The sequence below is a fragment of the Syngnathus floridae genome, chromosome 1 (genome assembly GCF_059516105.1).
Source record: "Syngnathus floridae isolate MCC-2025c chromosome 1, RoL_Sflo_1.0, whole genome shotgun sequence".
Classification (NCBI taxonomy): Eukaryota; Metazoa; Chordata; class Actinopteri; order Syngnathiformes; family Syngnathidae; genus Syngnathus; species Syngnathus floridae.
In genome coordinates this window covers 9,427,213-9,440,658 of record NC_142413.1, presented here as the reverse complement: position 1 = coordinate 9,440,658, position 13,446 = coordinate 9,427,213, and the positions used below count along the sequence as shown (strand labels likewise).

General features: G+C 41.1%; 2 protein-coding genes across 2 annotated transcripts; both read right to left on the bottom strand.

Moving 5' to 3' along the window:
* Positions 1-4,126: 4,126 nt before the first annotated feature.
* tmem271 (transmembrane protein 271) lies at positions 4,127-5,537 on the bottom strand. Its single transcript, XM_088395544.1, has 2 exons — positions 5,381-5,537; positions 4,127-5,317 (listed from the first exon to the last, which is right to left on the bottom strand). Exon 2 carries the CDS (start codon positions 5,139-5,141, stop codon positions 4,347-4,349), a length of 795 nt encoding a protein of 264 aa, XP_088251670.1. The 5' UTR covers positions 5,142-5,317; positions 5,381-5,537; the 3' UTR covers positions 4,127-4,346.
* A 3,813-nt stretch (positions 5,538-9,350) lies between these two features.
* On the bottom strand, positions 9,351-13,092 carry fnta (farnesyltransferase, CAAX box, subunit alpha). The gene is made up of 9 exons (XM_088393266.1): positions 12,903-13,092; positions 12,528-12,613; positions 12,070-12,184; positions 11,787-11,891; positions 11,511-11,637; positions 11,054-11,202; positions 10,795-10,857; positions 10,421-10,610; positions 9,351-10,352 (listed from the first exon to the last, which is right to left on the bottom strand). The coding sequence occupies exons 1-9, from the start codon at positions 13,022-13,024 to the stop codon at positions 10,203-10,205; spliced, it is 1,107 nt and encodes a 368-aa protein (XP_088249392.1). The 5' UTR covers positions 13,025-13,092; the 3' UTR covers positions 9,351-10,202.
* Between the last annotated feature and the right edge of the window lie 354 nt (positions 13,093-13,446).

Sequence of the window (13,446 nt, the reverse complement as noted above, 5' to 3'; positions counted from 1 at the left end):
GGCGGCAAGCCAAAGAGGTTATTACAAGTTTCCAGCTGGCTCCGCTGCACACGCTGCTGCTGATGAACGCCCAATTCACTGGTGGGCCTGCAGACTGTGCCAGTGCTTCCTTCTCTTCTCCCTCCCCGCACTGCATCTCTGGCTCACTCTTCATTCCAAGAAAGTAGTGATCGTTTGTTTGCAAACTTGATGCTTGCATACATTTACTAGAATATGACAATTTACAATGTGATGATGACTCCAGATTGTTTTCCAGATAGGCTCAGAAAAAGGTTTTTTACCTTGATCAGTTTGAAGTTGTAATTACACTGTTGACACCTAGATGGCAGTCTTTGCGTACTGTTTATCTCTACGAGAGAAGAAGAACATAGATTATGCTATCAGACATGTAGAGACTCTTTCAACATGCAGATTGTCAACACTGCTTTTTGGCCTCTTTCCAAAGGCATTTATTATGGCCTAAAACTTGTTTGTACCCTTAATTTTGTATTACTTATTTGTACTTTGTGCCTTGGGATTCAACTGTGAAGCCTATAGGGTACATCACAAAAAGAAAACAAACACGGGCACCTGTTGTAGCCGTTGTTTCTGACAGTGTACTCTATCCCAGACAGATGGTTTAAGTCCTCCGCAGGTAAGCAGGGCAACACTCATCAATAATCTGGAGGCTGCAAGGCCAGCCTTATATGCCCATAGGACAGATGGACTCACAGCAATAGAAGTGATATACGATTGTGTTTGTCGGGTATACCACAAACGCACACATAAACAAACTCTCATTACCTTGTAGCAAAGGTAAGAAAGGACATGAAAAGTGAAAACATGCCATTTTGCCCAGTCGGATTGTGCTGGGAAAATGGAAATAACAAAAGACACCAGAGATGTTTAGCATTTACATAGTGAAAACGATATTTGTTGAATGAATATGTCTGTGTCCTTCTTGTCCGTCTTGTACAAAAAATAACATATTATCGAATCACTGCCCAAATAATGTTGGAAGAACCACAAATGATTTGCTTTACTGCTGTCTTTTCATCGCCTTGTATTGTGTAATTATGGTGTCTGAAGCTGACACGATTTAATCTTGTTTTTATATTTTGGTCTAATTCTCGTTTCTATCGGCTGTGATTCCACTATTGACCACTAGATGACACCACACTAGTTTGCGACAATGTAAATTTGAAAGAAGAAGCAATTCAGTGCAGTCTAGTTTTCATAATTTTATTTTTAATTTTCAATCATTTTAAAGAGTTTTTGTTGAAAATTATCAAATGTAATTTGTTGCAATCCTGCTTTTTACATCTAGAAAAAGTACGACTGGAAATTCGTTGGGCATTATCATTGTCAAACATGGCAAAATGTTGCCCAGATATCCACGTTTGTGTACAACACATAGCCTTACGCCAAAATGTTTTTGAAACTAACAGTGTTGCTCTTTTACTATACGGTAAACAGCTCCTCACTCAAAGGAACTTCTAAATCCAAAACGTCAGCATCTCTGCCAATAAATGCTCGCTAATAAAAATTTGCAGGTTGAAGCTTGTACATCAGCAACAAAACCCATTTTGGTCAGCAAGGGCTCATTGTTTGGCTTTTAAAAACCACTGAAGCTTTCTTCATGTTGCAGCAGGATGGAACACAGACAAATGGATGCATGTCTGATAAAAGGCTTTTAGGGATATTGATTTTGTTTCCGCAAGTATAGACAGCAGTTTTTCCCCCCCTGCTAGACACTCAAAATATGTTTCTATGTTCTCTCCTAAGATCCATTACAAGTGCGATGCAAAAAAAAAAAAAAAGATGTTGCCCTCGAGATAGGTTCACTCAATTTTGAGCGTACCTGTTTTTGTCAGCACTTCTCAGGATCACGCAGAGCAAATTTCTCCTCAGTAATAATCATTAAATTTACATATACCTCTGAAAGAGAACCTGATGCCTGAGCAGTGCTAGCCCATTCCAGCGTTCAGTGACAACGTGATAACACACACGCTGATTTACAAGGTGTCTCCGGGATCGCCAGGGACTTTTGATGTCACTTCCTCAGCCCTCTTTGCAACATCTCAACATTCATCATTCTTCCAAATTTCTGCAGCGCCATCACTTGTGCAGATCTGCGCTCCTCAGACGCCTCTGAGTGAGGACGTTGAGAGTTGCAAATCAGCGATTTGCTACCTTTTGTGACCAGAGCGAGAGGCTCATTACACTAATGCAGCTACACAATCCAACTAAAGATCCCTCAGGCGGAGAATAGCCTCTTGGGCCCAAAGAACACTGATTTTATGATAATAGACCACGAGTGTGTGTGCGCGTGCACGTGTGTAAACTTTTACAATGAAATTAGCAACAAAATCTCAGCACTTACTCAGCTAAGTAATGACAAATTCGCTTTATCAATTTGTGCCCAGAGGGTGTGCACCTTCGCTCAACTCGTACTTTAATTCTGTGATCCAACTTTGTGAAACCGAATGTGACTTTACAATAAAATATGCTCACTCTCGGAGCTGTAAATAATAAAGCGGTTGATCGAGCACACTCAATATTCTCGTCCAGGCTCGAAGGCCTCCAATGAAATCACATTGGCACTGGCTGGCAGTTAATCTATAGAGCACAGTTGTCATAATTACGCACTGGAAATTCAAATAAATGAATGCAGTATACTGTGTTTTGGCAGCCCAATTGGATCACATGAATATTTTAACGCAAATAGACAGGCCGTTGTGTTGAAGCTAAAGCGAAACAGCGGTAAACATTGTTGCAGTCGCTGATAAATCCTAGATAGTAGAAGAACAGGACTTGGCTTGTACGTAGTGCTTCAAGTAGTTACACAATTTAAAAGATGGAGCTAGTCATGATACTTTTTGTGGAAATGAATATATTTGTTTTTAAAGCCTATTTTGAAAATGGGTATTTTCCTTATTTGGGGGATGAAAAAAAAAAGTGACAATCAAAATGCCTGAAGAAAACTAAGCCTAAATAAAATCGGGAGCGAATCCATTGCATGTAAATGAAAAACCTTAAAAAAAACTTCTTTGGATTAATTGATGGCAAGTGATCACAGCCTACCTTTTTATAGATTATTTCTAGATCATAGATTTCACTTTTTGCACGTAGTCAAAATGGTGAGAGGATTACTGTGTATCATTTTGCCATCGTTATGAATTCCATCTTTTCCGTCCGTCTCTTTGACTTTTTCTTCCGGGTAGCTTCCGAGACAGCAAGGATCAACCCATTGAAAATCTTTTGAGATTTCTTTACGCAACTCTCCCATCATCAATAATAGATTAATATCCACAAAAAGTGAACACAGGCATGTCAAGTGAAAAGTTCTTGCTGACAGCTGCTCATTTGTGAGTACTTTGTTTCGAAAGGGCCTATACTCACTGCTTTTTTGACATTATCAGCGTCTTCCGCCATGCTTCCCCTGGATTATCTCCCCAAGGCAATTCCTGAGGTGGAGCTAATTTTTTTTTTTTTTTTCTAACATTGAGAAAAAGAGATTTTTCTTTCATTTATCTCTCAGACAGATCGCCATATAGTGAGCATAAAAGGATGAGTGTTATGATTTATGACTAAATACTTCTTGAAATTCCTTGTCAACGCAACAAAACAGTCTGAGGCCTTTTGAAAGCACAGCTCTTTTAGATGGGTTTATAAGAAGTCTACATACCCCTGTTCAAATGACACCTTTCTTTCTTTCTTTCTTTCTTTCTTTCTTTCTTTCTTTCTTTCTTTCTTTCTTTCTTTCTTTCTTTCACCATAGATAAATTCAGATGTTCGCGTAGACTTCTCCTGACTTTTATGTTGTAATGCTATCGGGTAATTGGAAATGTTCCAAATTCCATCCAATTTGACAAAGGCCTCAATAACATCATAATTGATTTTTGCGTATAAAATTAGCACCAAAAAAATGTTTTGTTTTGTTTTTTACTTATTTTTAGCTTTTGTTCTTTCATGTAAAGGAGTACTTTTGCCAGTATTTAAAGTTGTCCATCCCTACTACATTCCTGCAGAACAAACAAACAAAAAACAGCTGATTTGGCCACAGTGCTGCATGTTAAAAACTCAAATTAAAAATAATAATAATAATGTCAATAATGTGTTTTGGGAAAGTTCAGTGTGCACGACATGAGGTTAAATATACTTTTTATTCACGAATATAAATCTGAACAGCAAATTTCCCAACACAAACTGAAGTGCAAGCTGCTGGCCTTAATGTGCCTGCATTGCCTTATTTTAGCCTGTTGCTCGTCAATACTGTGACGGCGATGGTAATGCAAAGTGTAGCAGGCAACTGGAAGAAAATGTCCCCTCCGGTGGTTGTTCCACAGCGGCTCGGCTCGGCTCGGCTATGTGTTGCGTGCCTCTGCGGGGAAGATGTCCTCATAAGCCGGCGGCATTTCACTGGGCAGCGGGTAGGAGAAGGGGAAGCTGTGGTTGAGCTCCGGGTCTGCAGGAGAGTATCCCGGCAGCTCGATGGAAGGGTGCCCTCCGCGCTGGGCTTCCGCGCCGCCGCTCTCGTCCAACACGCTCAAAACGGCTAAATTGATATAAGACACAGGCTGAAAGTCCGCTGAGGAGCAGTCCCGCTCCTCGCTGAAGATGATGGGCCCGGAGCTGTGCCTCTGAACTTGCCTGTTCCTGGAGAACTGAGCCGCTTTGTACCTTTGGATGAGCACCAGGTTGGCGAGACCCAGGAGGCACTCGAGCGTACTGAGCACCGAGGAGATGACCAAACTTCTCTGGTACTCCCTCAGCTCCTCGCAGGCGCGGCTCACCTGGCCCGAATGGACACAGTAGTGGGAATACTTCCTCTCTACCAGGGAAGCGGTGTCCCCGTCCACCACGGCTCCGGAGAAGGCTGTGAGGACCCCCAGAAGGAAGATCACAACCCCGAGGAGGACCAAATTCCGGCCGCGCGGCTTCCCCGTGCAACAGAGCAGCGCGGCGCCCAGGAGGACCTGGCCGCTGCCGAGGAGCAGCCCGGAGTAGAAGGCTCCGGCCGCAGCGCCGAGGTGGAAGTGTTCCCTGACGCTGGAGCCCAGCGAGACGCATCTTAATCCGAGCACAAGTTCGCAGAGGGCGCACGCGAAGAGGAGGGTGCTGGACAGGACGGCGCAGAGTCCTTTCCCACTCAACTTCATTATATTCCACCTCTGCTGCCGCTCTCAATCCCTCTCCGCTGGCAGCCGTCCTCATCCTCCGTCTGGTCCGGGAGCACCCCGGTCGCCGTCGGCCATCGTCAGCCGGTCCTTCTCATCGGCCGGTTCGGCGGCGGCGGCGGTTCGCGCCGCTGTGGCGACTCTCTGCATTCCCGACGCTTTTACGGGAACGGTTGAAATGTTAATTCATGCCAGGAAGGCATGGCCCGCTTTGCACTTACCGCCCCGTCGATAATCCATTCGCGAGCATTGATCAACGCTTATCCCCGCAAAGTTCGGACCCTTTGCTTCCTCATCAAAGAGTGGGCTGGCTGCGGGGGTGCGCCGTGCGTGTGCGCGCGTGCGTGTGCGCGTGCGTGTGTGTCCATTTTCTAAAACCTATGCCACAGGTGCTGTGGACTCCAAGTTATTTGCATAATGTTTAAAATGTCTCTATTGTGAAGTGTGCTTTGTGCGGATGTAAATAAAAGACAAAGATCGCAGGCGCCTTTGAGACCCCTTTGTTTTATTTTCAAAATGTAGTACGTCTTTTCATAATTCACATATTTGAAGTGTTTTTTTTTTTGCATCTATAACAGTTGGTCAGCAGTAAGCCCCTATGTCTGATGAATATTTAGTCAAGGTTTTTATTATGAATGATAACACTGGTCAAAATCCATTTGAATGTACTTTGATGTTAATTTTAAAAAGTGTCTTCACTTTGTTCTAGCACATCAGGTTTTTGAAACAAGTTTAATTTTTTTGTTTGTTAAGTTGCACCTATAAAAACTTACGGATTTTATCATGCACTGATGTCTCGGGGAAAAAAATCCACCTGTTGCCTAACCTACCCCTTATTTCATTAATATAACTGAGTATAATATTATATTATATATACAATTCAAAATATTTGGCAGTTCCTCGACTGACATATGAATGAGCCAGTTTACAAGTTTTTAAAGATACAAGCTCTCATGAACTCAACTCAGTTCACAAAAGCAGAGCGTGGCATACTGAACATATCTTCAAAAAGAGGCTTCAGTCTGTTTTATGGTACTGCTGCTTCCCTGGAGACGAAGACTATAAGACATGAATTGTGATTTGTCAATTGTTTCTGCACTTGCACATCATACAACCATAATGCTGGAAGTCTGATGGATTCTCTGAGCTCAAAAGCGCTGTCCGTGGTGCTGGAATGCAATGCCTGAATCAAAACTTGGCCAGCTCGACTTCTTTCCATCCAAATGATCCATCATTGGCTGTATTAAAACCATTTGTGTGTGTAGGAGAAAGCATTCCTTTGTGGAACAGATATAAGTGAGGAGGATTCTCGTGTTATTACGAGGTCGATTATTGGCAGGAGGAGTTCTACTTAGTCCAGATCAATGCAGAAAGATGTGTGCATAAATCATCACATTGCTGCGAGAAAGAGATGATGATGATGCAGCCTCAATATGTATGTCAGTACAAAAACAGTGGCTGGGCTCTCCACTGGACCTAACAGATGAAAGTATAAAAAAAAAATCAATTCAGATTTGCAGCCTATCCCACTTAGAGACTGGGAACTCCCTGTCTAGACAGATTGCACACCTGCTAATGTCTTAAAGGAGACACTATGAAAAAGTGAATCTATAAATGCTTCCAAATTAAACAAAGTCAACAGTATGAGGGCCTTCTCACCCATCAAGACATTTAACATTTCTTTGCTATCTGTCCTAGCTGTGATCAAACAATGTGTACTTCCACTCCACTAATATAAACATACAATAACAGTTAGTAAGTAATTTTCTTAGTTGAATTGGCTAGCAGTAGCTTGACCTAAGTGCCATTCATTTACATTCTGGTGCTGTTGAGGCATCGAACCTTCAACCTCAAAAAGTTCAAGCGGGGGAACCCTGAAGTTTTTTAATCGGAAAATATTGTCACACATAAAATCCAAATGTTGGTCATACCTTATGCTGCTCAGGGAGCATCAATTAATTGGTGACACGTACATCGTCAATACTCAAGTTTCAACTTTTGTTGTTCCTTGTAGTTGTGAATAAGAGCTCTTCAAATAAACTTGGAAATTACAAGGCTTTGAAAATCGCTTCAGTAAAAGAACAGTCACCGGCGGCCTGGAGCAACGACTTAAATTCTGTGAAAATGGCCGTATTCAATCATGTGATAAATTGGACGAGCGTGGCATACCGTACCTCTTCTATACTATGTCAGTGTGAGGCCCATTCATACTCGAAAGACGGATGATTGTCAGGCGCGGTTCACTAAGCAGCAACAGGCCATGGCGAGGAAAGTCACATGAGCAGGCCTCACGGCTGTGAATCCGTTGGATGAACTCAAATCTTCCTTTGAAAGTCATTCGAAGCCCATCAAGATGCTCACACAGTCACCTGGTTAGGGTTAGCCGAACCCAGTCCATGCCGAGTTGTGGTAACCACAAGTCAACATCAATACCTGCTAATACATCTTACCAATTGGCCCTCATGAGTGTCAAAAGGTAAAAAGAACTTGTAAAAATAAAGTAAAATAGAGGTCGACATTCTTTTCCTTATTCAAGGAGACTTGAATGAAAAAGATTTCAGGCTTGAGCAGTGTTGTGTCACTTGACATCACGATCATTTCATTCAATTATGCTGAGAAATATTGAAGCCAATTATAAGTCAACTGCAAGGCACTGACAGACCAGTCTGAGGAAGCAGACGATGCAGAAACAAGATTAATATCCAAAGTGCATTTCTCCCCATCCAGTGCCATCACTGCAATTGTTCAGCTACGCCTTTAAGAGGATGAATAGATGTCATTGCTTAATGGTTTTAAAGTTTCCACAGTGCATTTCAGGGGAACTCTATACGTAGACAATGATGATGGTGGTAATTTGACAGTTAGGCCAATGATCATCAGAGTTTTGGAGCGTCTCATGAGTAACATGAGAGCAGATATGCAAGTGATGATCCAGTGCAGGAGTTGAAAACCCTGCCAATTTAATCAGAAGGAACACCAGACAAGAATCAGAGATCAAGGACAGCACAACTGTGACCATTTGTGGAGGGCTTTCATGCTTTGCTCGGGAGTACCATGTAGCTAGGAAAAAAGTCGACACAAGAAAATCAAAGCTTAGCTTAAACCCTAACCCTAGTTTGAAACATTAACCCTAATTTGAAACCCTAGTTCTAAATCCAAACCCTAGGGTGAAACCCTAACCAGAGTTTTAAACTCTAGGTTGACATCCTAACCAGTTTTAAACCCTAGGTTGAAACCCTAATCCTAATTTAAAACCCTACTTTGAAACCTTAACCAGAGTTTTAAACCCTAACCAGAGTTTTTAACGAATCACTTCCTAAAGAGATTCGTTCTTTTTCAGTTCATATGACTTCAAGCAGTAGGTGTCGGTAATGCGCATTGAAGCTGGTGCCACCTCGCCGTAAAACAAAACGAAGAAGAAATGACGTAACTTCCTGTTTACAAACGAGTCGCTAATTGCATTTCCTGTTCACCAACTGAACGGATATGTGAGTGTCAGTGAGTGAGTGATTTGCATTTCCAGTTCATCGCGAGAACGGATCAGTGAGGGAACTAATCCTGACTTTCCCGTTCGCGAACGAGTTAATGGCTGAACTACCTTTTCGTGCGTCAACGGATCAGTCAGAGAACGTGTTGTCTCCTGGCATGAACTATGGAAGCCAGAATGTAGATTTACGATTTGCCAAGGAAAGAAAGAACCACTCACTGAAACACCACTTATTTTATGCACGTTTTCTTCAAGCTAACGGCTAACTTTATTGCATGAAGTGATGCGCCGTTAAGCAACAACGGGGAGATAATGCTTCTCTTTGAGTAATCTTGATTTTATAACACTTAGTAGTTTTTAAATAACGTGTATGCATATATATATTCATGTTAAAACTTGTCCGGTGTTTTATTCCTTGTTTTTATATTCGCCGATTAGGAACACCTCATGGACACTTCAATAGGTACACTACACGAGGTAAAAAAGAATAAATAAGAAAGTGTAGCGAACGATTCTTTTGAACAAATCTTTTGAGTGAACCGATTCTAAAGATTCAGTTCACTTAAAAGAACTGGAATGCACATCACTATTGTTGGCCCCCTGAGGTATCATAGCTTCACCCCACTCCCCTGGGAAAAAAAAATACGCACAGAATATCTTCTCATTCACTAGTATTTTGATACATTCATCTCACAAACAAAAGGTAAAGTCTCACTTCGGTTTATTTTGTACAGCGTTTCAATTATACAGCAAGCCTTCAACATTCAACCAGCAGAGAGCGCTGTCAGCACTCACGTTGATGCTTCATGTCTCCATATAAAGATGAAGTTGATCCGGCTGCTTTATTTGACACCAAATACTTTTAAGTGAACAGTTACTTCCTGGTTTGTCGTACAAAAGCGATTTTTCACAGGTCAGCACACCATCTGGTACATTCTATGTAAATGCTGACGATGTGTACACATGAGCCAAGAAGCAAGGAGTGCTGTTGTAGCAAGCACGCAGTCTGCTGTATTCAGTTCAAAACCAGAGGGGGAGCACACGTTGAAATGAAGCAAACAGCTGGATGAAGTCAAGTCAATCGATTTACGCTTTCCCAGCGTTTGGGGCATGTTGCTGAGTACTAATGTGTTTGTGAGGGCTACTTTTGCCGCAGGAGCACGACTCAGAGGAGCAAGCAGAACAAATAGTGTTCGGATAAAGCTGCCTTATCTTATTTTTACTGAACCAGCAAAGAACGGAAAGAAGTGAGACAATGGATTTAAGTGACATGTCACTTGAACGGAATTTAATTTGTTTTAAAAAAAAGTGCACTAACAACAGCCAAATGAAAAAAAGAACTACATGAACGAAGCTTGACTGTGCAGATTTGAACGGATTAGAATTTTGAAGGAAGGACTTTACACATATCTGCTTTGTATCTCATCCATAGTTCCCATTCCTTTCCCTCCTTGACCAACTGTAACACTTGTTTGGGGGGGAAAGCGGCAATACACACAACAAGTACAGTACAATGTACAGTGAAAATGAATGAGAGTGGAGTGGGACTCGGGCATCTAGTTCATCTCCTGCTGGTCAGCCGCCAGGGACGGAAGTTCAGCGTCAACTGGCTCACTCGATCCGTATTTGTTCTTTAAAGACCGTCCCAAAAACAGCCAATACTCCTTGCGGATGGTGTCCTTCTCCTCGGCTAAAAGTTCACAAATCTTGGAAGACAAAAACAAACACACAGGTCTCAGACTGCAAAGTAACACTAGACAGTCAAATGACTTACTTCCAGAGCGCTTTTTAAAGTGTCCACTCGGTCTTCCTTCGATTGTCCTTTCTGACTGCCGTTCTCCAAAGCATCCTCGTAACAATCAAAGAGAAATGCGAGAAGGTAAGATGAAGAACGCGTCTCCTTTAGTACCAGGACTTTCTCAAGGAGCCCGGGCTGAGATGATAAACCTCTGTCTTGAAGCATCCTGAAGAAGAAACAAAAAACACTATCAGTCAGAAATAAAGATTTATGTATCCACTTCCTTAAGACACACTCAGACAAATTGTGAATCAATCATATGGAGTCAAATCTTGATTCACAAACCAGTCCTGAGTTGTTGTTTTTTTTATATATATATATATATGAACTTTTGTTGGCAAATGCCTTACCCTTTCAAATAGTTCCACGCACTTTCATTGTGGGGGGCCTTTTTGATCTGGGTCAGACAGTATCTTACATGAAAATACAAATAAAAGAAACATTAAGTCAGTTAGGAAGCAATCATTTCCAAAACATAACACAACACTTGAGATGTATCCCTTTTGTTTTTCATGGTTTTCTGTCATACACATGCAATGACTGTTGACAGTTTCTGAGAAAGATGTGGATGTGATCTGAAGAAGCTTTCTGCAAAAGTGCCACACTTACTCAATCTCTCTCTCGAGAATGACTTGATCTGAGAACCCTGTCGTGTGTGTGATGACAAAATGCCTCTGGTTCCAAGCAGAATTATTCCTCACATCTTCATCCAAGAGATTTTCCACAAACTCCAGCTCGTTGTCCCACAGTTTATACTCCTGAAAGTTTGATGAGGGGTAGAAATAAATAAATAAAACTAAAACGTTAGAGCACAGAGTACGTTGGTACATTTCGACTTTTCCAAATGTGCGTGATAATCTGTATCTCTTCATCTGCCACCTTTCCATAACAAAAAGTGAGACATAGACAAAGAATTATTGGATGAAAACTTATCCCAACATTAACTCATACACAACTGTCACCATTTAAAATGTCTCTGATTGACCCCAAATAAAGTTCAGCTGTTCTTTCAGTGTAGGGTTTTGTTTAGTCGTCAGATTTTCAGAACACAAGTAGCACAACTAACCTGGATGACCCACTGTCTGTGCTGCCAGGCATGGTAGTTCTTTGCATCTTGGCTGAGGATATCTGCAATGAACTCCAGCTCCTCTGAGGGATCATTCAACCACTCGACCACTATACGTCTGTGATGCCTGGAAGTGAGAACAACTTGCTTGCTGATTCGGTCCATAAAAATACAACAAAACTGCACAATCTGAATTAAAAACGGATTAAATTATTTAGCGCAAACAAATGTTCCGTTGAAGCATTAATTGGTCTGCCACTTCTTACATACACTCACCAAACTTGATAGTTTTTAGGTTGATCTTCAATGATGGCTGTAATGTACCTCATTTCCTCCCTCAGGTCCTTTGACAACGCTTGTAATAGTACCCGCCTGTAGTGCCTGCACGTTTCCACACAACAGTACAGAACCATTATTATTATGCCAAAAAATACTTCAAAATATATGACTTTAGGATAGTGTTACAAATGAACAACCCTTTAGAAAACGATCACAGTGTGCTATTTAAAAATGGAGGCTACAGTAATTACAAAAAAATTAATTCAAACTGTGATCTCACCACACTGTGTAATTTGCAGCGTTCAGCTCAATCGCATCTGCTGTCAAGGCGAAAGCTCGTTCACTCTTTTCGTCATTCTTCAGCAGGGCACGGAAATAGTCAAAAACATCTGAGACTGTTGAAAAACACAAATAGCTTGAAATATTAGACTCATTAATAGACAAAGTGGTGCGGGGTGATATCTTGGAATCGTTTTCCATTCAATAAATAAAGGTTACTTAGAAATTAAATTTTTGATTTGTGGGGCTTTCTGCCAGATATTAAATCTGCCAATCGGCTTCATTAAACATTTAAGTGAGACAAAATATACTTGCTAACAGACAAGCAAAGAGGAAACATGCTTTTTATCTGTACTGTAAATCTTTGGGAACTTGACAGAGCCATGTTGCAGACAGCATTTTAAAAAAGTGCCCGTCTATGTCAGCCACCAAAAAAGCCAAATATTTGACCAAACTTACACTTTTCGGAATAAGCAATCTTGACAACAGGGTTTGGTCCATCATCTTGAGGAACAGGTTCCAAGTCAGCCCACTCTTTCCTGTCTCTGAAACACACAACACGAACTTTGGCAGATGACACATTTAAAATTAATAAAAAAAATCATGTTTAAGATTAGACTTAAACACGATTACAGCAGTCAAAAAGTAAAAACACTTGTAAATAGTGCACTTAAAGCTGTTCAGTGACTTGTGTACTAAACAAATGCAAAACACAAATTGCTGCTTGACCCCCAAATATTTCCATTCACATTCAGAAGTGGACGCTGCGTTTGGTTGAACTAAATGAGGAGGTAGCTAGTTAGACCCAACTACGTTTGAGTAACACAATAATACCTGTAAAAAGTATATCGATGATTATCAAAGTCATCGTCAACGTGGTCTCCCGCCTCTACATTAAACTCGTTATCATCCTTAAATGTCACTGAATCGTTGGAATAATCCTCAATCCCCGACATTGCTAACTTGTTAGCTTGTCAATCACAATGCTTGGGGAAGGAACAGCTACTACGCAATTTCCGGGTTGAGTTAAGTTGCATTTACGGCCAATCGGAAATTTTGCTACAATGGAAAAACTGTTTTAAGTCAACTTTTTCATGTTGCAGTTGTCTATGCATGAATTTAACACTCCACTGACTATGCAGTTCTGTCCTAACATGGAAAGTAAATTCCTTTACAACATTAAGCCATTAATTTATACATACGGAATATGAACGCCCCACTATGCTGCTCTATCTCAATATGAAACATGTTATGTTAAAAGTATTGGATCGATTTAATTCTTTGTATACAGTAATTAAATACGCTGGCAATGCAATTTTGTCTTGGTACAAAATTAATTTTGCTATTGACACTTATGTCAGGTTGAGATGGTCCACAT

Excerpts from the sequence above, each read along its gene's own strand:
- tmem271 (XM_088395544.1), bottom strand. The coding sequence starts at position 5,141 with ATGAAGTTGAGTGGGAAAGGACTCTGCGCCGTCCTGTCCAGCACCCTC.
- fnta (XM_088393266.1), bottom strand. The coding sequence starts at position 13,024 with ATGTCGGGGATTGAGGATTATTCCAACGATTCAGTGACATTTAAGGAT. Across the intron at positions 11,892-12,069 it reads GCTGCAAATTACACAGTGTG|GCACTACAGGCGGGTACTAT; the intron begins GTGAGATCACAG and ends GGAAACGTGCAG. Across the intron at positions 10,611-10,794 it reads GCGTGGAACTATTTGAAAGG|GATGCTTCAAGACAGAGGTT; the intron begins GTAAGGCATTTG and ends TTTCTTCTTCAG.